This window comes from Rhinoderma darwinii, chromosome 2 (genome assembly GCF_050947455.1).
Source record: "Rhinoderma darwinii isolate aRhiDar2 chromosome 2, aRhiDar2.hap1, whole genome shotgun sequence".
NCBI classification, from domain to species: domain Eukaryota; kingdom Metazoa; phylum Chordata; class Amphibia; order Anura; family Rhinodermatidae; genus Rhinoderma; species Rhinoderma darwinii.
In genome coordinates, this window is record NC_134688.1 from 89,004,359 (window position 1) to 89,027,537 (window position 23,179).

The 23,179-nt window shown below is 44.5% G+C and overlaps 2 protein-coding genes across 2 annotated transcripts in view; one reads left to right on the top strand and one right to left on the bottom strand.

The window, feature by feature from the left end:
- Nucleotides 1-22,796, bottom strand: part of LOC142740698 (protein D7-like) — a 68,616-nt gene extending 45,820 nt beyond the window's left edge. The window contains exon 1 of the mRNA XM_075850112.1: nucleotides 22,688-22,796. The gene's annotated coding sequence lies outside the window, so the exon portion shown is untranslated. The remainder of the gene's footprint in view (nucleotides 1-22,687) is intronic.
- NCKAP1L (NCK associated protein 1 like) overlaps nucleotides 13,904-23,179 on the top strand; it is a 225,855-nt gene continuing 216,579 nt past the window's right edge. Inside the window, exon 1 of the mRNA XM_075850114.1 lies at nucleotides 13,904-14,100. Within this exon, the coding sequence (XP_075706229.1) occupies nucleotides 13,999-14,100 (102 nt within the window). The 5' untranslated portion in view covers nucleotides 13,904-13,998. The remainder of the gene's footprint in view (nucleotides 14,101-23,179) is intronic.

Below are 23,179 nucleotides of genomic sequence, written 5' to 3' on the forward strand. Positions count from 1 at the left end.
CGCAGGCTGGTATTATCAGGAGGGGAAAGGTCGAAAACAGTGGCCCTTCCCATCCTGGTAATGCTAGGCTGTTGCTGCTTTATTGTATCTGGCTGGTTATGAAAATGGGGGGGACCCCACGTCATTTAAAAAAAAATAATTGGAAAGAATGATGTCGGGTCCCCCCCAATTTTCATAACCAGCCAGATACAACACAGCAGCAGCAGGCAGCATTACAAGGGTGGGAGGGCCACTGTTTTTGGCCTTCCCCAGCCTAATACTACCAGCCTGCGGCCACCCCGGTGCCTGCCCGTCACTACAGATGGTCGGGTACTGGTTTGTACCCGGCTCTTCCCAGTACCCCTGGTGGCGGTGGGTACCGGGGTAATAATGGGGGTTAGTGTAGCCTCTGCACCGGCTGACATTAAGCCTCGCCTTAGTAATGGAGGTTGTCAATCAGCCAGCGGCCATTACTAAGGCGGTAGTAATAAAGTTTAAAAAGATACAAGCACATAGAAAAAATATTTTATTGAAATAAAAAAACACAACCCTCATTAACCATTTTATTGAGAATAAAAAAAACGCCGTCATTGAAGTCCTCAAATCCGAAGTCCAACAACCGAACCTGTAAAAAAAACACAAACACAAAAATAATCAGTAACACATAAAGAAGCAAAATTATTATTCTTACCTATCCTGGGTCCAGCGCTGGAGCCGCAATGTCAGCGAGCTGGGCCCTGTATCTAATCCTATCATGTGTGATACAGTCTGCTGAGCTGTGTATCTAATCCAATCATGTATGATACTGTCTGCTGGGCCCTATATCTAATCCGATCATGTGTGATACTGTCTGCTGAGCCACTGTATCTAATCCTATCATGTGTGATACTGTCTGCTGAGCCACTGTATCTAATCCTATCATGTGTGGTACTGTCTGCTGAGCCACTGTATCTAATCCTATCATGTGTGATACTGTCTGCTGAGCCACTGTATCTAATCCTATCATGTGTGGTACTGTCTGCTGAGCCACTGTATCTAATCCTATCGTGTGGTACTGTCTGCTGAACCACTGTATCTAATCCTATCATGTGTGATACTGTCTGCTGGGCCACTGTATCTAATCCTATCATGTTTGATACTGTCTGCTGAGCTGTGTATCTAATCCTATCATGTGTGATACTGCCTTCTGAGCCACTGTATCTAATGCTATCATGTGTGATACTGTCTGCTCAGCCACTGTATCTAATCCTATCCATAGTTTATAGGGTCGTAGTGCTATAGATATTCTATGCTGTCTCATATACACACTTTTTTTGGGGGCGGACACATATGTATTGGGGCTATTTCCCGGACATTTTAAGCCCTGAGGGTATGTTCACACGGCAGCGTCCGTTACGGCTGAAATTACTGTGCTGTTTTCAGGAGAAAACAGCACCGTAATTTCAGCCGTAATGACATGTGGAGGCGTCTTTTGCTGCGTCCATTACGGAAGTAACTGAAGCTGGTTTTCCATGGAGTCCATGGAAAACGGCTCCATTTACGTCTGAAGAAGTGACAGGCACTTTTTTACGCGCCGCCTTTTGACAGCGACGCGTAAAAAAAAATGACCGTCGGCACAGAACATCGTAAGACCCATTCAAATGAATGGGCAGATGTTTGCCGACGCTTTTGAGCCGCATTTTCGGACGTAATTCAATGCTAAAACGCCCTAATTACATCCGTAAATAGTGTGTGTGAACCCAGCCTTAGTGACGCCCCCGGCTGCTAGTGCTGCATTGTTGGGTCATTTAGGAGACCCAGCGATGCAGCTGAAAGTGGACCGTCGGCCATGAGAAGTTTGCGGGGGGGGGGGGGGGCCCAGTAAGAATTTTTGCATCGGGGCCCATGAGCCTCTAGCTACGCCCCTGGTTCCCAGGGCTGAATGCAGATGGATTCCCTGGTCTTTGATTACGTCACTGGGTTTGCGGTGACAAGATCAAAGAGGGGAGTTCCCTTTGATCTTGCCACGGTCACGGACAGCGGCGATCAAAGAGTTAAACAGCTGGGGTTGGAATGTTTTCCGTCCCCAGCTGTGTTCAGCAGACTGCTCTAAGATCAGGAGCTGTTAGTTACAGCTCCTGCTTAGAGGATGATCGTTCACAGGAGCGCTCATCAGCCTCTTCTACAGCGACGCCAAAAGACGTCGCTGTAGACTAAGGGCATGCACCGCCTGACGTCAAAAGACGGTGGGCAGTCGTTGAGGAGTGAAAAACCCCCTTGTTTTAACTGTTCATCTGAAGTTGCGGAGTTACATTGTATTTGGGCCATTCGGGGAGACTCAGTTGTTTTTTTTATCTGAACGGAGATTCACTGAAGTGATATATGAGTAAAATATAACATTTATTTTATAACTCTCTAAAAACAGGGGTACAATCACCACTGTGAAAACGCCCCACCGTGTGTATTAAAAACTTATTAAACAATGAATACCGAGTTCTGATTCAATTCGTGAACCCTCTATAACTCAGTATTTAATAAAGATATCAATCCGGAATCAGCATTTAACATGGGCATAACAATAGTTTTGACCCTAAACCACACTAGAGTCCGTGATGACCGCACCGGAAACTCCTAATGCTAAGGTATACAAACAATGCTAGTGTTCCCTACGCTAAGATTCCTCCTAACAACCGACCCTACGCGTTTCAATACTTATCATCAGGGGTCTGTAGCTTGGTCACTCTGGCCAGGATGCCAGCGATATTATTTCAGCAGCAGATATTCTGCTGTACACCACGGAATATATGCTCGCATAGATGTCAGCGGCATGCTTCCGTGGTGTACAGCTGACATCTATGCGAGCATGCTTCCGTGGTTTCTCTGCACTGATAGAGTAAGATAATTTACACCTTTACTACAAGCTGGAGTTGAAGAGAGGACAGTCCCTAAGGTGGATCGTTTTGCGGTGTATTAGTGGAGTGAAAGCTTTTGATTTAGTTTGGACACTTTTTGGACTTTGTCTTTGGACCTTGAGCTACATTTTGCTTTTTTGTGGTGTCCCGAGGTTACTGGTTGCATCATATCGTAGTTTCAGTGTGATATAGGGACTTTTATTCATTTTATCATTCGTTTTACCAATGAGAGAGGATCTCTTAGGGTATGTTCACACGCTTACTAAAAAACGTCTGAAAATATGGAGCTGTTTTCAAGGGAAAACAGCTACTAATTATCAGCAGTTTTTTTAGGAACTCGCATTTTTCGCTCCATTTTTTACAGCTGTTTTTGGAGCTGTTTTTCTATAGAGTCAATGAAAAACGGCTCCAAAAACGGTTCAAGAAGTGACTTTTACGCAGGCGTTTTTTTACACCGCCACATAAAAAAAACGGCCCGTCGGAACAGAATGCTGTTTTTCCCATTGAGATCAATGGGAAGAGGTTTGGAGGCGTTCTGCTTCCGATCTCTCAGCCGTTTTTCGGCCATTTACGGCCCGAAAAATAGCTGAAAATAAGCCGTGTGAACATACCCTAATTGTCACATTTAGGAAGTTATTTTTTTCTTTCTACTACAGGGATGAGAAGATGAGCAGTTACACATCAAATCACCCCTGCACCTAATCAGACTATTTGTGGACCCCATGACTCAGACATTTGTTTTCCTAAGGCCTAATGCACATGACCGTAGTGGTGTGCACGGCCGTAATTTGTGGCTTGGACAGCCGTGGAATGTCACCCGCGAGCCGCCTGCAAATGGCTGCATTAATTTCTATGAGCCTGGACCGCAAAACACGGCCGTAATAAGAAATGTCTGTTCTTTTTGCGGTCCAGGCTCCTGGGCCATTTGCATGTGAATTGCGGCCGCAAAAATACATTTGTGTGCATGTGGGATAATTGTTGATAATTATGTGAAGTTATGCGCATGTAGTAGGGCCAGGATGAGGGGTAGTCGAAGATAGTCGATCGCCTAGGGTGCCACCTCGCCACACTGTGAGGGGGGCACAATTTTATTGGCACAGGAGGCCCAGGGAGTAGTGAGCGCAGTTGACAGTTAACTCTCCGCTACTGGGTCCTCATCTGCTCCGGTCACCAGAGCACAATTACAAGACCCAGTGCAGTAGACACAGCCTCTGAAGCAGAAGAGCGAGGAGAGGTGTGCTAAACTTATTTTTTTGTCTAGTCTGAGGTCTGAATTTAGGGGTTTGGAGTCTGCTTTTGGGGTATAAATTATGAGGTCTGATCTGGGGTCTTTATAAATTTTAACATCTGATCTGGGGTCTGCATTAATTTTAGGGTGTGATCTGGGGTCTGTATTGAAGGGGTCATCCCACGACAAACATTTCTGAATCCAAACATGGGATAGGTGATAAATGTATGATCGGTGTGGGTCTGACTGCTGACTGATCACTAGAACTGGGGTCCCGAGCTCCCGTTTAAATAAAGCGTGTGCGCCCTGCTGCTTCATTCAATGTCTAGGGGACTGGTGAAGAAGTGCTGTACTTGTCTATCTCAGTCAGTCCCATAGACGTTTTTTTTTTTTGTTTCATTAAGTTTTTATTGAAAGTTATACAAAAATAATTAAATAATCCAATGAAGATACAAGTTTGGTAAAGCATTGGAATTGATAAAGCATTGGAATTGATTGAAGGAAAATATAAAATAACAAAATATTACATTATAATAACATGGTATAATTACACAAAATAACCGTCAGTGTTGTTATGGAGTGGTCTTCAGGGCCGGCGTCAGCACCCGGCAAACCCGGGCAAGTGCCGGGGCCCATTACGTGCAGTCATAGCTCCTCCAGGAGTGGAATCCCCGGCCAGAGCATTGCCGACGCTCTGGTCGGTGATTCTGCGCCTGGACGAACCCCAGACAGTGGCATAGCTGAAGCTAGGGGGGCCCACAGCCCCCCCACACCGGCGCAGTAGCACTGCGATAAATTAATCCAATACATTGCTGAGCAGGCCCACCCACTGTGCCGTCCAGCCAATCAGCCCACTTCTAGCTGTTTCCCTCTTCCTTGTGACCTAGAGGGAAAGGAATGGCTACAACAAGAAGTCATCGTGTGCATGTCTGCTCCTCCCCCACAGTACGATCCACAGTGTCCCGCTAGATCTATCTATCTATCTATCTATCTATCTATCTATCTATCTATCTATCTATCTATCTATCTATCTATCTATCTATCTATCTCATATCTATTTATCTAATATCTATCAATATATTGAACTATTTATTTTCTATCTTTTTAAACAAATATATATATATTTACCCATAGACTTTTAATGCGCATGTGTGACTATTGCTCCATTTAAGTGTCTCCGGAATGGGCCCTTGGGCCCCCTGTTCTAGTGATCTGTGGGGCTCCCAACGGTCAGACCCCTAACAATCACACAATTATCACCTGTTCTTTGGAAACTCTGTAACAGGGCAGCCACCTATCATGCTATTTATAATATTAGTGTCTTCATAAGTGGCAGAGGGGCCGTTGGACCCCTTCAGGGTTCAGGACCCGGGTGTGACTGCTACGTCTGTATCCTCTATAGCTACTACCCTGGCCAAAGATGTTTTAGCGGAAAAACTGTTTTTCTGCTGAGGCTGATGTCGAGTAGAAGTCGTCATGACAGTTTGGCCCAGATGGAGAAGAAAAGGAGCAAGTACCATCAGAGAAGACGTCAACTGAGAAGTCAGTGGATATAATTTTTATGTTTACTGTCTGTGTCTGATCAGTACTGTATTCTCTTGTATGGTCTGCAGCGTTATATTAGTCTGCAGACTGCCTTTGGGTACAAACAACCTGCATGCATCATATGTCCTAGGGGGAGCTACACTGGGGGAGTCACTTGTTGAGAAGGATCTGGGTGTACTTGTAAATCATAAACTAAATAACAGCATGCAGTGTCAATCAGCTGCTTCAAAGGCCAGCAAGATATCGTCGTGTATTAAAAGAGGCATGGACTTGCGGGACAGGGATGTAATATTACCACTTTACAAAGCATTAGTGAGGCCTCATCTAGAATATGCAGTCCAGTTCTGGGCTCCAGTTCATAGAAAGGATGCCCTGGAGTTGGAAAAAATACAAAGAAGAGCAACGAAGCTAATAAGGGGCATGGAGAATCTAAGTTATGAGGAAAGATTAAAAGAACTAAACCTATTTAGCCTTGAGAAAAGAGGACTAAGGGGGGACATGATTAACTTATATAAATATATGAATGGCACATACAAAAAATATGGTGAAATCCTGTTCCATGTAAAACCCCCTCAAAAAACAAGGGGGCACTCCCTCCGTCTGGAAAAAGAAAGGTCCAACCTGCAGAGGCGACAAGCCTTCTTTACTGTGAGAACGGTGAATTTATGGAATAGTCACCGCAGGAGCCGTCACAGCAGGGACAGTAGATGGCTTTACAAAAGGCTTAGATAATTTCCTAGAACAAAAAAATATTAGCTCCTATGTGTAGAAATTTTTTACTTCTCCTTTCCCATCCCACTTCCCCTTTCCCATCCCTTGGTTGAACTTGATGGACATGTGTCTTTTTTCAACCGTACAAACTATGTAACTATGTAATGTATGACCACTATATGATCACTGTTTGGGGGTATTAATGGTTAAATTGATTTTTTGTCTAGTGGTAGCGTACCCTTCTTCCTGACTGAAAAGGCGACGTTTGTCCCTGACTGTGTGATTGGGTGTTTCTGTGTTTCACTTTTATTTTCCTCCTTGTGTTGACAGTGTGGCTTACTAATTCAAGGTGATTGACCAAACAGAAAAATGTGCCCAAAAAAATGATTTGGTATTAAATAATATATGCTAATAAAATAATAAAATAATTAAATGAATAATAAAAAATATTTGCCTTTGAGAATTTTTTGCTTGATCTATAAACATTAATGTTAAATTACTATTTAGATTTATCAGATATTTTTTTTTATTAAATCTGCGTTTAAAATGTGCTTAAATCCCTTTTTATTAGCAAGTATGGAAGTTTTTAATTGATTCTACAGGGAAGAGGTGGGGCAATTTGCCTAATCTATCTAGGGCACCAAAATACCTTGTCTGGTCCTGGCATTTAACCCAATAACCAGCCTATTTTAGACCTTAAAGAGGCTCTTTCTGTAATGGCAGGAAGGAGGTGAAGGGAAAGTGAGCCCTAATCTACCCACCGCCCTGTCCCTGCCTACTTGCAACGACCCGCCCTAGGCGACGGGGTACAACTGGGCGGCGGTCCCTACGCTGTCTAAGTGCACGGGAGAACAAACAGGGAACACGCAAGGGAAGGGGCAGTAGCCCACGGAACGCCGCGAGGAAACGGAGCGGTGAACGAATAGTCAGGACCAGGATGAAGTGGAGTATACCAACGTGAGCACGGAGAAGGAAGCAAGCCAGGGGCAAAGCGAAGCAGGTAAAGCGGAACTGCAGCAAGGCAGAAGCACGGCAGAAGCAGGCTGGAGCAAGCAGCAGTGGGGCCAGGAATCCAGAAGAATTACAAGCACTGAGGAAGAGAACACGGCAGGTAATAAAGGACAGGGGGCGGAGCTAACTCCGACTGACCAGGCCGCGATAGGCTCTCCCACTCCTGAGCCTGCCACCCTGGTTGGTGGGAGACGGTGTCAGTCTAACAGGTCTGGCCACAGGTGTGGATTGATTAATCCCAGGAGTATACCTAGACGTAGTACCTGGCAGATCCCTAACAGTACTCCCCCTTTTATGAGGGGCCACCGGACCCTTACTAAGAGGACCCGGTTTAGTAGGGAAGAGAAGGTGGAACCTCCTGATCAATACCCCAGCGTGAACATCACGGGCAGGTACCCAAGTCCTCTCCTCCGGCCCGTATCCTCTCCAATGGACCAGGTACTGGAGGGAGCCCTGGACCATCCTACTGTCCATAATCTTGGCCACCTCGAATTCCACCCCCTCAGGGGTGAGAACGGGAACAGGAGGTTTCCTCGAGGGGGACCAGGACGGGGAGCAGCGTTTGAGGAGGGAGGCATGGAAGACGTCATGTATGCGAAAGGATGGGGGCAGCTCCAGACGGAAGGATACAGGGTTGAGGACTTCAATGATCTTATAAGGTCCAATAAATCGGGGAGCAAACTTCCTGGACGGGACCTTAAGGCGCAAGTTCCTGGACGACAACCAGACCAAATCCCCGACGACAAACCGGGGGTTAGCAGAACGTCTACTATTAGCCTGAATCTTTTGTGCGCTCTAGGACGCCTCTAGGTTCTTCTGAACCTGGGCCCAGACTGTTCACAGTTCCCGATGAACATCCTCTACCTCAGGATTATTGGAACAACCAGGGGAAACGGAGGAGAACCTTGGGTTAAACCCGAAATTACAGAAAAACGGGGAGACCCCTGACGAGTTACTGACCCGGTTATTCAGGGAAAATTCAGCAAGGGGAAGGAATGAGACCCAATCGAATTGACAGTCAGAGATGAAACACCTTAAATATTGTTCCAGGGATTGGTTAGTCCTTTCCGTTTGGCCATTAGTTTCGGGATGGAAGGCAGAGGAGAAGGACAGATCAATCTCCAACTTTTTACAAAAAGCTCTCCAAAATAAGGAAACAAATTGTACCCCTCTGTCAGAAACGATATTGACTGGGGCCCCATGGAGGCGCAGGATGTGTTTCACAAATAAAGAAGCTAACGTCTTGGCGTTAGGTAGCTTCTTAAGGGGCACAAAGTGGCACATCTTGCTGAAGCGGTCTACTACCACCCACACCACCGACTTGCCCTGAGATGGGGGCAAATCGGTGATAAAATCCATGGAGATATGGGTCCAAGGTCTCTGGGGAATGGGCAAGGAACGTAGTAGGCCCGCAGGTCGGGACCTAGGGGTTTTGGACCTAGCGCAAACCTCACAAGCGGCGACGTAAGCCCTAACGTCTTTAGGCAACCCAGGCCACCAATAGTTTCTGGTAATGAGGTGTTTGGTGCCCAAGATGCCAGGATGACCAGATAGAGCGGAGTCATGGTTTTCCCAGAGTACCCTTAGCCGGTATTGCAGGGGAACAAACAGTTTGTCCCCAGGGACGTTCCCGGGAGCTGAACCCTGATCAGCCGCAATATCAGAAGCTAAATCAGAATCCGTGGCAGAAACGATTATACCAGGGGGTAAAATACAAGCAGGATCCTTCTCGGAAGGAGGATTGGCCATGAAACTACGTGACAGAGCATCAGCCTTAATATTCTTGGACCCAGCCCTATAGGTAACCAAGAAATTAAATCTGGTAAAGAATAGTGCCCACCGAGCTTGTCTAGGATTAAGCCTCCGGGCCGATTCTAGGAAAACCAGATTCTTGTGATCCGTAAGGACCGTTACCTGGTGTCTGGCCCCCTCCAGGAAGTGCCGCCACTCTTCAAAAGCCCATTTAATGGCTACAAGTTCGCGGTTGCCAATATCATAGTTACTCTCCGTGGGCGAAAACTTCCTAGAGAAGTAAGCACAGGGGCGGAGATGGGTGAGGGAGCTGGTACCCTGGGACAAGACGGCCCCCACTCCCACCTCGGATGCGTCAACCTCCACAATAAATGGCTCCTCTTGGTTGGGCTGAATCAGCACGGGGGCCGAGATAAAGCACTTCTTGAGGGTCTCAAAGGCCAGGACGGCCTCAGGGGGCCAATGGAGGACATCAGCACCCTTGCGAGTAAGGTCCGTAAGAGGCTTAGCGACGACCGAGAAGTTGGCAATAAATCTCCTGTAATAGTTGGCGAACCCTAAAAAACACTGTAACGCCTTAAGGGAGGCAGGTTGGACCCATTCCGCCACAGCCTGAACCTTGGCAGGGTCCATGCGGAATTCATGAGGAGTGAGGATTTGCCCTAAAAATGGTATCTCCTGTACCCCAAAGACACATTTTTCAGTCTTAGCAAACAGATTATTCTCCCGAAGGACCTGGAGCACCTTCCTGACATGCTCCACGTGGGAGGACCAGTCCTTGGAAAACACCAGTATGTCATCAAGGTACACAACAAGAAAATTACCCAGGTAATCTCTCAGGATTTCATTAATAAAATTCTGGAAGACAGCAGGGGCATTACACAACCCAAAGGGCATGACCAGGTATTCGAAATGACCCTCGGGTGTGTTGAACGCCGTTTTCCACTCATCCCCCTCTTTGATGCGGATAAGGTTATATGCCCCCTGTGGATCGAACTTAGAAAACCATTGGGCTCCCTGAACCTGATTAAAAAGATCCAGAATCAAAGGAAGTGGGTACTGGTTCCTTACGGTGACCTTATTCAGGTTACGATAATCAATGCACGGCCTAAGACCACCATCCTTCTTCCCCACGAAGAAGAAGCCAGCACCTACAGGAGAAGTCGAGGGGCGAATGAAACCCTTGGCCAGGCATTCTTGGATATACACCCTCATAGCTTCACGTTCAGGACATGATAGATTAAATATCCTACCCTTAGGAAGCTTGGCACCAGGCACCAAATCGATGGCGCAATCGTAATCTCTATGGGGGGGCAACACCTCGGAGGCCTCCTTCGAAAACACATCGGCGAAGTCCTGAACAAACTCAGGAAGCGTGTTTACCTCCTCCCGGGGAGAAATAGAGTTAACAGAAAGACATGACATAAGACATTCATTACCCCATTTGGTAAGCTCCCCAGTATTCCAATCAAACGTGGCATTATGCAACTGCAACCAGGGAAAACCTAATACCAGATCAGACGATAATCCCTGCATCACCAGTACAGAGCACTGCTCCAAATGCATGGAGCCAACCAGGAGTTCAAAAACAGGAGTATGCTGAGTAAAATAACCATTAGCAAGGGGAGTTGAGTCGATACCTCCTACAGGGATAGGATAAGGTAAATCAATAAAAGGCATCTTTAGAGACATAGCAAATTCCACAGACATGATATTAGCAGATGAGCCAGAATCCACGAAAGCACTGCCCGTGGCAGACCGGCCAGCAAACAAGACCTGAAAGGGAAGCAAAATTTTATTGCGTTTCACATTAACGGGAAATACCTGTGCGCCCAAGTGACCTCCCCGATGATCACTTAGGCGCGGAAGTTTTCCGGCTTTTTATTCTTGCGCCTGGGACAGGTGTTCAGTAGATGCTTGTCGTCCCCACAGTAGAAGCAGAGACCATTCATTCTGCGAAACTCCCTACGTTGTCGAGGGGACATGGAGGCCCCGAGTTGCATAGGTACCTCCGAGTCCTCCGTGGAGGGGCGAGGGGACGGGACCTCGGGGGGGATCGCAGAAAAGTCAGAGGGGAGCACATTGAAACGTTCAAGATGACGTTCCCTGAGACGTCGGTCAAGTCGTACTGCTAGGGCCATAACCTGGTCAAGGGAGTCAGAAGAGGGGTAGCTAACCAGCAGATCCTTCAGGGCGTCAGATAATCCTAACCTAAACTGGCACCTTAGGGCCAGATCGTTCCACCGAGAAGCTACGCACCACTTTCTAAAATCAGAACAGTATTCCTCAACCGGTCTCCTACCCTGACATAAGGTCACCAGCTGACTCTCGGCTAAAGCAGTCCTGTCAGTCTCGTCGTAAATGAGTCCGAGGGCAGAAAAAAACCATCAACAGAGGAGAGTTCAGGGGCGTCCGGAACCAAGGAGAAGGCCCACTCTTGGGGCCCTTCCTGGAGTCGGGATATGATGATACCCACCAGCTGGTTCTCGGAACCTGAGGAGTGGGGTTTTAGGCGGAAATACAGTCTGCAACTCTCCCGGAAGGAGAGAAACGTCTTACGGTCCCCTGAGAACCGGTCAGGTAACTTGAAGTCGGGTTCTAGAGGTGAGGTGAGGGGTACTACTAAGGCAGCGTCACCCTGGTTGACCCTCTGGGCCAGGGCCTGGACCTGTAGGGAGAGGCCCTGCATCTGCTGGGTCAGGGTCTCAAGGGGGTCCATGATAGCGTCAGCGTAGGAGAATGGTAGACTAGGTATGGGCTTGTAATTATGTAATGGCAGGAAGGAGGTGAAGGGAAAGTGAGCCCTAATCTACCCACCGCCCTGTCCCTGCCTACTTGCAATGACCCGCCCTAGGCGACGGGGTACAACTGGGCGGCGGTCCCTACGCTGTCTAAGTGCACGGGAGAACAAACAGGGAACACGCAAGGGAAGGGGCAGTAGCCCACGGAACGCCGCGAGGAAACGGAGCGGTGAACGAATAGTCAGGACCAGGATGAAGTGGAGTATACCAACGTGAGCACGGAGAAGGAAGCAAGCCAGGGGCAAAGCGAAGCAGGTAAAGCGGAACTGCAGCAAGGCAGAAGCACGGCAGAAGCAGGCTGGAGCAAGCAGCAGTGGGGCCAGGAATCCAGAAGAATTACAAGCACTGAGGAAGAGAACACGGCAGGTAATAAAGGACAGGGGGCGGAGCTAACTCCGACTGACCAGGCCGCGATAGGCTCTCCCACTCCTGAGCCTGCCACCCTGGTTGGTGGGAGACGGTGTCAGTCTAACCGGTCTGGCCACAGGTGTGGATTGATTAATCCCAGGAGTATACCTAGACGTAGTACCTGGCAGATCCCTAACACTGTCACCACATTATAAGTACCCTATCTTCTACATAATGGGATCGGCGCTGTAATGCCTAACAGGCATCAACTAGAGGCAGACCTGGGGGTCTTTGTTAGGCTCCCGGCTGCCATAGAAGTGACCGGCACCCGGCGATCGCATCACGGGGTGCTGGTGGGTTGGGCCCTCTAAAACCACCCTCTAATACCGCTATTGAGCGCCGCATCTGAAGGGGTTAAATGAGTGGGATCGGTACTGATATCGATCCCGGCCGCTCCAGCAGGTCTGCTTCCAGCCCTCAGCTACCTCTAATATGCTGAGAGCAGGGAGATTTTAGCTGCTCCCGGCGGTGTTTATTTATTCCGATGTGGCGCCATAAAAAGGCTGCTGCATCGTAATAAAGCCCATTAGTGGCTGACGTAAAAACACCTATGGGCGGTCACTAATGGGTTAAACATACAGTAGGCATAAGTGGCATAAATGAACTTCGCACATCTTGAAATTTTATTTCAAAGGAAAATTTTTGCCTTTCAGGCTCTGCTTATGTTCGTCTTTTAGCTACAAACATGAGATGAGATGGGGAAAAAGAATGTACTGTAGACATTTTTCTGCCATTACTCCAGGTAAAGCTGAGACTTATCAAAAAAACATGGCTCAAAAAGCCTTCAAATATATTTAAGAAACATTCCCATGTATCAGTTCTACCAGGATCAAAGAAGATATCTTGCTCGGATTCAACAGATGATGAAGAATAATCCCTTTTAGATCTCCTGGAAGGGGAGGAGAATGCTCCCTTCTAAAACCTTGTTGAGAACTTATTTGGAAATAAGTAGATTTAAAATTAAGCAGGGCAAATAGAATCAATTCATGTAGACCAATTATTGCTGGTCAGGGACAAAACATCTTCCAGAAGAACTGAGAACATGTACGTAGTAACAATGTCTAATATTGGAGTTTGTATGTTCTCCCCGTGTTTGCATGGGTTTCCTCCCACAACCCAAAAAACATACCCTTAGGGAATTTAGATTGTGAGCTCCAATGGGGACACTAAGTAAGGACAACCTCTGTAGTGGGCTGTGGATTATGTTGGTGCTATATAAGTAACAGAGATTTACGTTCAATTTATGAATTAAAATGGCATTATTAGACAAAATGGTACCAACAAGGTGTGTGCCTCAAAGCAATAGATCAGGGAGGGTACAAATGGCAGAATAAACCACACAGCTGTAGATCAGGAAGCTCTAAAAGTTTTTCAGAAGATGCGGCACAATCAACCAGTCACAAAGAGGAAGTAGGCTCGGTGGAGAAGCACTACATCAGCTTCTAGATTTTGGGTGTTTAAGCCTAAATATATGTAGGCGTGCTCATGTCTAAAACACAAGTGCAGAATTTCATAAAAGAAGGAGAAGTTGCTTCACAAATGTTCACTTCACTTGCCGTTAGCACTCTCGTGGATTGTAAGTGAGTACTAAGGCAGGTGCTGTCTTCCGTGATCACTGAACTCATAGAAATATATTGGATTGATCAGACACTCCTATATCTGGCAGCATAAGATGGCTTTGGGCTCAACGTACCAACACAAACTGGCTGAAAAGCTCATGATACTAAATGACAGAGGCAAAGGAGTATTGATCCGCATCTATAACATCAAAAAGGTAAGAATTCAAAGTCTGACGAATTGCTGCCGAAGGTTTTATTTCCAATTCTCTGGGAAGGCTTAGGGCCTTAAGGCTTCTGAGACAAATGCAAAATTCAAAATGATAGCAACTAATGTGATAACATTACAGAATCCTGTACTCTATATACTGGGCCGGTATAAATGATGTTTTGGAAACTTGTTAAATGTCTTTGGGGCCCAGTGTGTGTATAAAAACAGTTGTAGATGTAGTTCATGTTTTGGCCATATGGAAGTATCGGATTGAAAACCATCAAACCCGTAATCTGCCACCAGATTTATATCATTGTGCACTTAACTATAGACCGCTACCACTTTTTGAAATTCAATTTAATAAAATTGACACAATATAAAAGTAGTAAGAATCCTTGTAGATGTAAAAACTTGAATAATGCAATACTTAAATTCTGTATATTTTCTGTTTTGATTCATTATGAACTCTCCATAAAAGTAACTTTAGACTCTTCCATGAGAGTGTAAGCAGCCCTGACTAAAGACAATGTGCACTGTCCTGAGTTTCCATCATCTCAGCATAACCAGCATTGTCCTTTAACTTTTACTTGCTTTAAGTGCAGTGGAGCAGTATAAAGACTATGATAAAATATAGAACGGACTACGCCCTTTTTTCACGATGAGCTTACGGCTGAGGTTGAAGAAGGAGCAAAAGAATAACTCAACATAAACATTTATGGCATATCCACAGAATAAGCCATAAATGTATGATAGATGCAGGTCCCAGCTCTGGGACTCCCACCCATCTCCAGAACGGGGGTCACCCAATCCCCGTCCCGCCATTTTGAGGCGGCCATCGTATCAAGACAGAGAATGAATGCAAAGGTGGCTGGAAAGGTGTGCGCGCGACTTTCTCCATTCACTTTAATGGGCGTCACGGAAACAGCCGAGCACGCTTGACCCCATGCTGGAACTGGCATCTATCAGACATTTTTGACATACGGTATCCCATGGAGTTGCCATAAATGTTTAAGTTGGAAATAACCTTTGAAGGTTATTACACTATGTGGCCAAAAGTATGTGGACACCTAACCATCACAGCTATAAAAGTTAGTTAAACATCCTATTCCAAAACCATGGGCGTTAATATGGAGTTGGGCCCCCTTTCTGTGGCTATAACAGCCTCTCTCTTGTGGGAAGACTTTCCACAAGAATTTATAGTGTGTCAACGGGAATTTGTGCCTATTCAGTCAAAATAACATTTGTGAGGTCAGGCACTGAAGTTAAGGTCCTCTTACACCAGCCAATTTTGCCCGGTGCAACGAGCGCTGAATAACGAGACAGCTCATTGATCGGCGCTTGTTTGCACCTGTCACAAGGAGCCATGGATGGGGACAAGCGATCGTTACTCGTGTCGGAAGAGCAATTATCGGCAATTTACATGATAATTAGCCCGTGTAAAAGGGCCTTTGACAAAGAGGTCTGGCTCGCAATCGGTAATAAAATTTATCCCAAAGGTGTTCCCTGAGGTTGAGGTCAGTGTTCTCTGCAGGCCACTCAAGTTCCTCCACATCAAACTCGTCACACCATGTCTTTAAAGAACTTGCTTAGTGCACAGAAGCTCAGTCATACTGGAACAGGAAAGCGCCTTCCCCAAACTGTTGCCACATAGTTAGAAGCATACAATTCTCAAAAAGTTTTTGTATACTGAAGCATTAACATTATACCTCACTAAAAATAAGGGGCCTAGCTCAAACCCTGAAAAACAGCCCCAGACCAATACACCTCCTCCAGTGAGCGCCGCTAGCACCGGGTCTAAGGGGCCCAAGCCCTGGATCTTTGGCCTGGTGCCCCGGATCTGCGGACGACTTCCGCTACAGGAATCGCAGTGGTCGCAATTTTGACTGGGCCACGGCCCCCGCACCGCGTCTATAAAAATAGTAATACTATAGTAATCCCACTATACTTACTCTCCTTCCCGAGTGCAACAGAAGTCCTGACGTCTTCTCGCGTCATGACGTCATTACGCTGTGCGCCGCACATGACGTCACGGCGCTGGATGGTGTCGGGACATCCGATGCACCCGGAGCCGAAGTGGTGGGTAAGTGTAACATTATTACTGCCTGCTGGGGTCCTGTATCTAAGCCTGCCTTGTGGTAGGCTTAGATACAGGGTATAACAGACAGTATCACACATGGACCCTTTATCTAAGCCTAACACATGTTTTTTTCAGGCGTAATTCGAGGCGTAAAATGCCCGAATTATGCCTGAAAACAGTGCATGTGAACATACCCATAGTCTTATAGATATGCGGTCTCCGATATGTAAAAATGTATTTATTTTCCGGGGCCAGGGAAATATATGTCTCGGAGCTTGTGCCCCTGATCTTTTACGACCCTAGCAATGCACCTGACCGCCTCCATCAAATTTTACAGTACGCACTATGCATTCCGGTAAGTAGTCTTCTCCTGCCATCCACCAAACTGAGATTCATTCATTAGACTGACAAATAGTAAAACGTAATTCACTGAAGAGAAAACGTTTTTACTGCTCCTGTGTCCAGTGTCAGCGTGCTTTATACCAGGGTTTACTGGTTAGCCTTCCCCCAGTTGTTCGTGAGGAGCAGCTGGGGAGACATGTTTTACAGAAGTGAATATGCTGTATGCTGACGCTTGGCATTGTGCGTGGTGTCTTAGGCTTGCGTGCAGCTGCTCAACCATGGAAATCCATTTCATGAATCTCTCAACACACAGTTCTTGTGCTGATGTTACTTCCAGAGGCAGTTCAAAACTGTGTAGTGAGTGATGCAGAAGAAGATAGGTGATTTGTATGCTCCACGTGTCAAATCTTTACTTAAAGTGGTATTAACATCACACAAAGTAATAGCATATTGCTAGGATATACCATCACTTTGCGATCTGTGGGTGTCTGACTGCCAGCCCCCCCCCCCCCCCCCATTGATCCGGCAGCTTACTTTTCTACATTTTATTCCAATCCTGCCTTGTCACTAAAATTACTATGCCATATGAAAATAATTGTATATATACATCTACAGTCCATTAATCTGTAATCTGAATCTGGAATTCCTGCCAATCCGGCAAGGGGAATAAATATTCCCAATGCTGTATTGGAAAAAAACAAAATCCTGAGGGTCTATTCACACACAGCTCAAGTACTGCAGAATTTTATATTGTCACACTTTTCTGTATATTTTTTTCGCAGCGTGTAAATAAGATTTGTTGAAATCTCATCTAGTTTGCTGCTACTGTAATACGCTATGGTTTTTCCGCAATGAAATCTGTTGCAGAGAATCCGCAGATAATCCGCCCCGTGTGCACATACCCTAAGGCCATGTTCAGACGTGGCCGAATTTTTCCGCTGCAAATCTTGGTGTAGATTCGGGGCAATTACGCAACGAATCTGCACCAACATTTGCATATTTGACAGGTAATTCAGACGTTGCAGATATCACAGCAGACTTGCCACAGATTTCAGTTTTTGGCTGAAATCTGCAGTGAAATTCCACTTCTCCGCAATGGAATGAGGAGGGAAAATTCTGCACCGCAGCCTAATTTCCACACAGTTATTTTCTGCAACGTCTGAACTGAATTTCCTAAAAATGTATAGAAAGAAATGTAAAAAACGGCAGCTGCATTATTCCACTGCGTATTGTCCGCAGCAGAATTCAACAGCAATTCCGCCATGTTTGAATGTGCCCTAATAGTGCAGCATTTTTAGCTTCTAAAGTAGAGAAACCTGCTCACAGATCACCAAGAAATGTTGCTTCATGCAGGTCATATTTACCACATGACTCAGGTCTTGAAGATGCTCCAAAGAAGGTGTTAATATTTCCACATTAATCACCTAGTGGTTACCTATGTCCTTTCTATGTACATTCGTCAGCTGCTAAACTGTTGCTCCACTACCATCTCCTGAGTTGTGATGTAAATTTAACATGGCTGGGCACTTGCAGTTCTGCGTTTTTCAATAATTTGGCACCTTGTCATTTTCAAGAATGCTAGATTATCATAATTTAACCCCTTAAAGAAAAGGACAATTTGAGTTCTCTCATTTTCGTTTTTTCCTACCCGCCTTCCAATAACCATAACTTTTTTATTTTTTCGTCGACAGAGCCGAATGAGGGCTTGATTTTTGTGGGACAAGTTGTCGTTTGTCATTGCAATATTTATTATACTGCATAATGTACTGGAAAGCTGAAAAAATAATATTTGTGTGGTGAAATGGGCAAAAAACAGCGATTACGCCATTTTTTGGGGGGGGTTTTGTTTTTATGGCGTTCTTCAGGCGGTAAAAACTACATGTTCACCTTATTCTACAGGTTGATACGATTATGGTAATACCAAATTTATATGTTTTGTTTTATGTTTTACCACTTTTAGAAAAAAAAACTATTTGCTAAAAAAATAATGTTTTGTGTCGCCATATTCTGAGAGCCATAACGTTTCCATTTTACTGTCAATTTAGAGATGTGAGGGCTTACATTTTGCAGGGCGAGCTGTAGTTTTCACAGATATAATTTTGAGACACCTGCGACTTTTTTATCACTTTTTATTACATTTTTTTAGAGAGCTATGTTGACCAAAAATCAGCAATTTTCGTGTTTTATATATATATGTTTTTTTTACAGTGTCCACCGAGTGGGTTAACCCGTTAATGACCAGCCTATTTTAAACCTTAATGACCAAGCCATTTTTTACGTTTTTCCATCGTCGCATTCCAAGAGCTATAACTTTTTTATTTTTGCGTCGACATAGCTCTATAAGGTCTTGTTTTTTGCGGGACAAGTTGTATTTTTTAATAGCACCATTTTGAGGTACATATTATTTATTGATTAACTTTTATTAACTTTTTTTGGGGGGGAAATAGAAAAAAACCTGAAATTTTGCCACTCTTTTTCGCGTCTTAAATCTACGCCATTTACCGTGTGATATAAATAACGCAATAACTTTATTCAGCGGGTTGTTCGAATTGCAACGATACCAAATTTGTATAGTTTTTGTATGTTTTACTACTTTTACACAGTAAAAACGCTTTTTTTTCAAAATTATTTGTTTTTGTGTCTCCATATTCGAAGAGCCGTACCTTTTTTATTGTTCCGCCGATGTAGTTGTATGAGGGCTTTTTTTTTGCGGGAAGACTTGTCGTTTTTATTGGTATCATTTTGAAGTAGATGCGACTTTTTGATCACTTTTTATCACATTTTTTTAAAGTCAGGATTCACAGAAAACAGCAATTTTTCCATCGTTATTTATTACATTTTTTACAGCGTTCACCGTACGGGTTAAATAATGTAATAGATTTATAGTCGGGGTCGTTACGGACGCGGCAATACCAAATATGCGTAACTTTTTTACTTTATTTTGGGTTTTTAATAGTAAAGCATTTTGTAAGGGGAAAAAGTGGGCTTTTCATTTTTTTTTCACATTTTTTTTAAAATTAACTTTATGAAACTTTTTTTTTACTTTTTTACTAGTCCCACTAGGGGACTTTAATATGTGATTCTCCGATCGCTATTATAATACACTGCAATACTTTTGTATTGCAGTGTATTACTGCCTGTCCGTTTAAAACGGACAGGCATCTTCTAGGTGATGCCTCCGGCATGATCTAGCAGGCATTCGCTCCAGGCAGACCTGGGGGCCTTTATTAGGCCCCCGGCTGCCATTGGAGACACAGATACTCGGCGATCTTATCGCCGGGTGTCAGTGGGATGAAAGGGAGCTCCCTCCCTCTCTCCAAAACCACTCAGATGTGGTGCACGCTATTGTGCACCGCATCTGGGGGGTTAAATGGGTGAGATCGATAGTAATATCAATCTCACACGGCAGAGCAGGGACGCCACCAGCCCTCAGCTTTAACGGCTCCCTGCTCTGTTTACTTTATCCTGATGCAGCGCCGTAAAAAGGCATATGCATCAGAATAAAGCCCGTTAGTGGCCACCGTTAAAAGGTGTATTGACGGTCACTAACGGGTTAAACAACACTATGTTGTGATAGTTCAGACTTCTACGGATGCGGTGATACTAGTTATGTTAACTTTTTTTTTTAACATTGCTTTAGGGAAAAAATGGGAAAAGTTTTTTTTTTTAAATTTGTAATATTTTTTTGGGATCATTTAAAAAAAAAATTTATTTAACTGTTTTTTACTTGTTTTATTAGTCCCCCTGGGAGACTTGAACCAGCGATAGTTGGATTGACTAATGTATTGCAGTATATCGCTATACTTTCAAAGGAGTACAAAGATGGCAGACCTGGGCACCTTCATTAGGCCCCAAGGCTGCCATGACAACCATCGGCACCCCCAAATGCATCGTGGGGGTCGATGGCGTTTTGGAGGGGGCTGCCCCCCTGACTCTAACAATTTAAACGCCGTGGTCACGATTGAACGCAGCATTTAATGTGTTAAACTGGTGGTATCAAAGTGATCTTTGATTCTGCCTGTTGCAGTGAGGTGTTGGCTGTATTACACAGCCGTCACCCGCTGAGTATGGAGCGCGCTCAGTCCGTGAGCCCACGCCATACTTCCCCTTAAAGGCTGTCACGTACAACAGCACTTCATGCTTCCCTCTGCTGACAAGCTTTATGGAGATGCTGATTTCATTTTCCAGCAGGACTTGGCACCTGCCCACACTGCCAAAAGTACCAATACCAGACCCAACAATGCAGACGAGCTGAAGGCCGCTATCAAAGCAACCTGGGCTTCCATAAAAAGTCAACAGTGCCACAGGCTAATCGCAAAAGGAGCCCCGAACAAGTATTGAGGGCATATACTGTACATACTTTTCAGTAGGCCAATATTTCAGTATTAAAAAGCCTTTTTGAAATTGGGCTTGTATAATATTCACATTTTCTGAGACACTAAATTTTGGGTTTTCATTAACTGTTAGCCATAATCTTCAACATTAAAAGAAAAAAAATGCTGGAAATAGATCACTCTGTGTGTAATGAATCTATAGAACATATGAGTTTCACTTTTTTAATTGAATTACTGAAATAAATGAACTTTTTGATAATATTCTAATTTATTGAGGACTAGTATATTAAAACCAAGCTAAAAAAAAATAAATAAATAGGAAAATGTCAAATCAGTATCATTGCGTGGAGTGTAATCCTGTTATCTGAAGTTGCCAATTTTTCTTCCTAGTGAAATTCTCATAGATGAGCTGTGAGAAGGCCGCACTGCACCACCCTGCTATGTTTGTTTCAATATTTTTTGTGTGACAGCTACAGAAATTTTCACTTCCTGTCAGTTGTATACTAAACTTGTTTAGAAGGAAGTTAAAAGTCCTGTGTAATTTAGATACTGTTCTTATGTACGTCTGTGTGACAGCACAAGCTCTATCTGTTACCACAAAAATAATTATTCGATATTGTAGGGTTAAAAGAAAACTACAGAAGGGAGATATGAACCAGAGGTATAAGACCTAGTTCACCTTACATTTTAACCCTACGTTTATTTAACTTGTACGTTGGGAAACGTGTCCTTAGGCCTCCTTTAGCCCGACTGAGACCAAAAGAGTGTCCTTTTGTCCTTCGTCGGGCTGGTCTACGTCAGTATACTTTTTTTTTTGAAGGATGGAATAGCGTAGTAGACTAACTTTTCAATACCGTAACATTTTTTATACCGCACAGTATACTTATTTTGAACATGAGGGCCTATCGGTAATGGATGCCGCTGTATGGCATATGTCACAAGCATTGGTCAAACGTATGCATCGGTAAGCTCCAGTAACCTAACTCTCAATATATGGACAGTTATCGCTGGAGCTTCTCGATGCAGCAGAGGCCGCATCAAGAGATTAAGGCCCCATCCACACGACCGTAGAATTTGTCTGTAATTGCGGACCGTAATTATAGTCTGCAATCACGGACCAATTCACTTCTATTGACCACGGACACCTTCCCGTATATTTGCGGGAAGGTGTCCAGGCCGTAGAAAGCCTCCACAAAAGATAGGACATGTCTTATCTTTTGCTTTTTACGGACCGTGCTCCTATAGTTTGTATCGCTTGTCATCGCGGACCGTGATTACGGGCAGGGGGCCTCAGATACAGAGAGGACATGATGTTAGAGACATGTGTCATACAATTACTGGTGTTTTGTATTAGAGCAGGGGTGATGTCACGGGAAGAGGTATATAATTTGGTGTCATCAGTGTAGAGATGGTACTGGAAGTTTGTCCATAGGGGCTGTGTATAGAGAAAAGAGGAGAGGACCTAGGACTGATCGTTGAGGAACCCCGATAGCAAGGGGAAGAGAAGAAGTAGTGGAAGCAGCAAGTAAGACAGTGAACGTGCGGTCAGAGACGTAAGAAGGAAACCAAGTCAGAGCAGAGTCCTTAAGGCCATATGGTATTTAATTATTGTGATATATACACAATTATTAGTCATTCAGTTATATAGTTACAAATTGTTTGATTTGGTCTTTATTCACAATGATTATTGCTCCTTAAGGAATTACCAAGTAATGAGGAGATGCTTCCGGTACTATATACAGTTTTTTCAGTTAATTGGAGAAACATATTATTGAAATTGGACGGCATATTAGTGTCATCCTCTGTTTCCTGGTACAACTATTGTATTTAGAGAAATGTACCTGTCACGTAGTCCTCAAAATTTCACAAACTCTTCAAATTCTGTGTCAGACAGATGAGCAGCTACTGCCAGGGTTCATAGCTGTGCCGTGGGTGCACATGGGACTTCTAACTGTGGACATGCGACTAGCAGTTAAATGACAGTTGAAGCCTGGGTGCTCAGACATATCACTCAGATGCATGATGGCAGGGTGGTATAATGTAAATGAGTACCCACAGATTACACTCACTATAGCACATATCTGTGCAGACACCAATTTCTTTTTCTTTTGATCTCCCTAATATTGTGGCTAGCATTACCTTACTTTGCATTGACTTATTACCTTCATTTTATATTAAAATACATTATGTTAAGATTTTGTTATTCGATGTGTATTGGGTAGATGTAGTGGTTTATATAATGATATACATGTGATAATGTACCGCTAATGTAAATTATAAGAATATTAGAAGTCACTAGAGAGTTTTAAGTTGTTTGATATTCTGGATTTGGT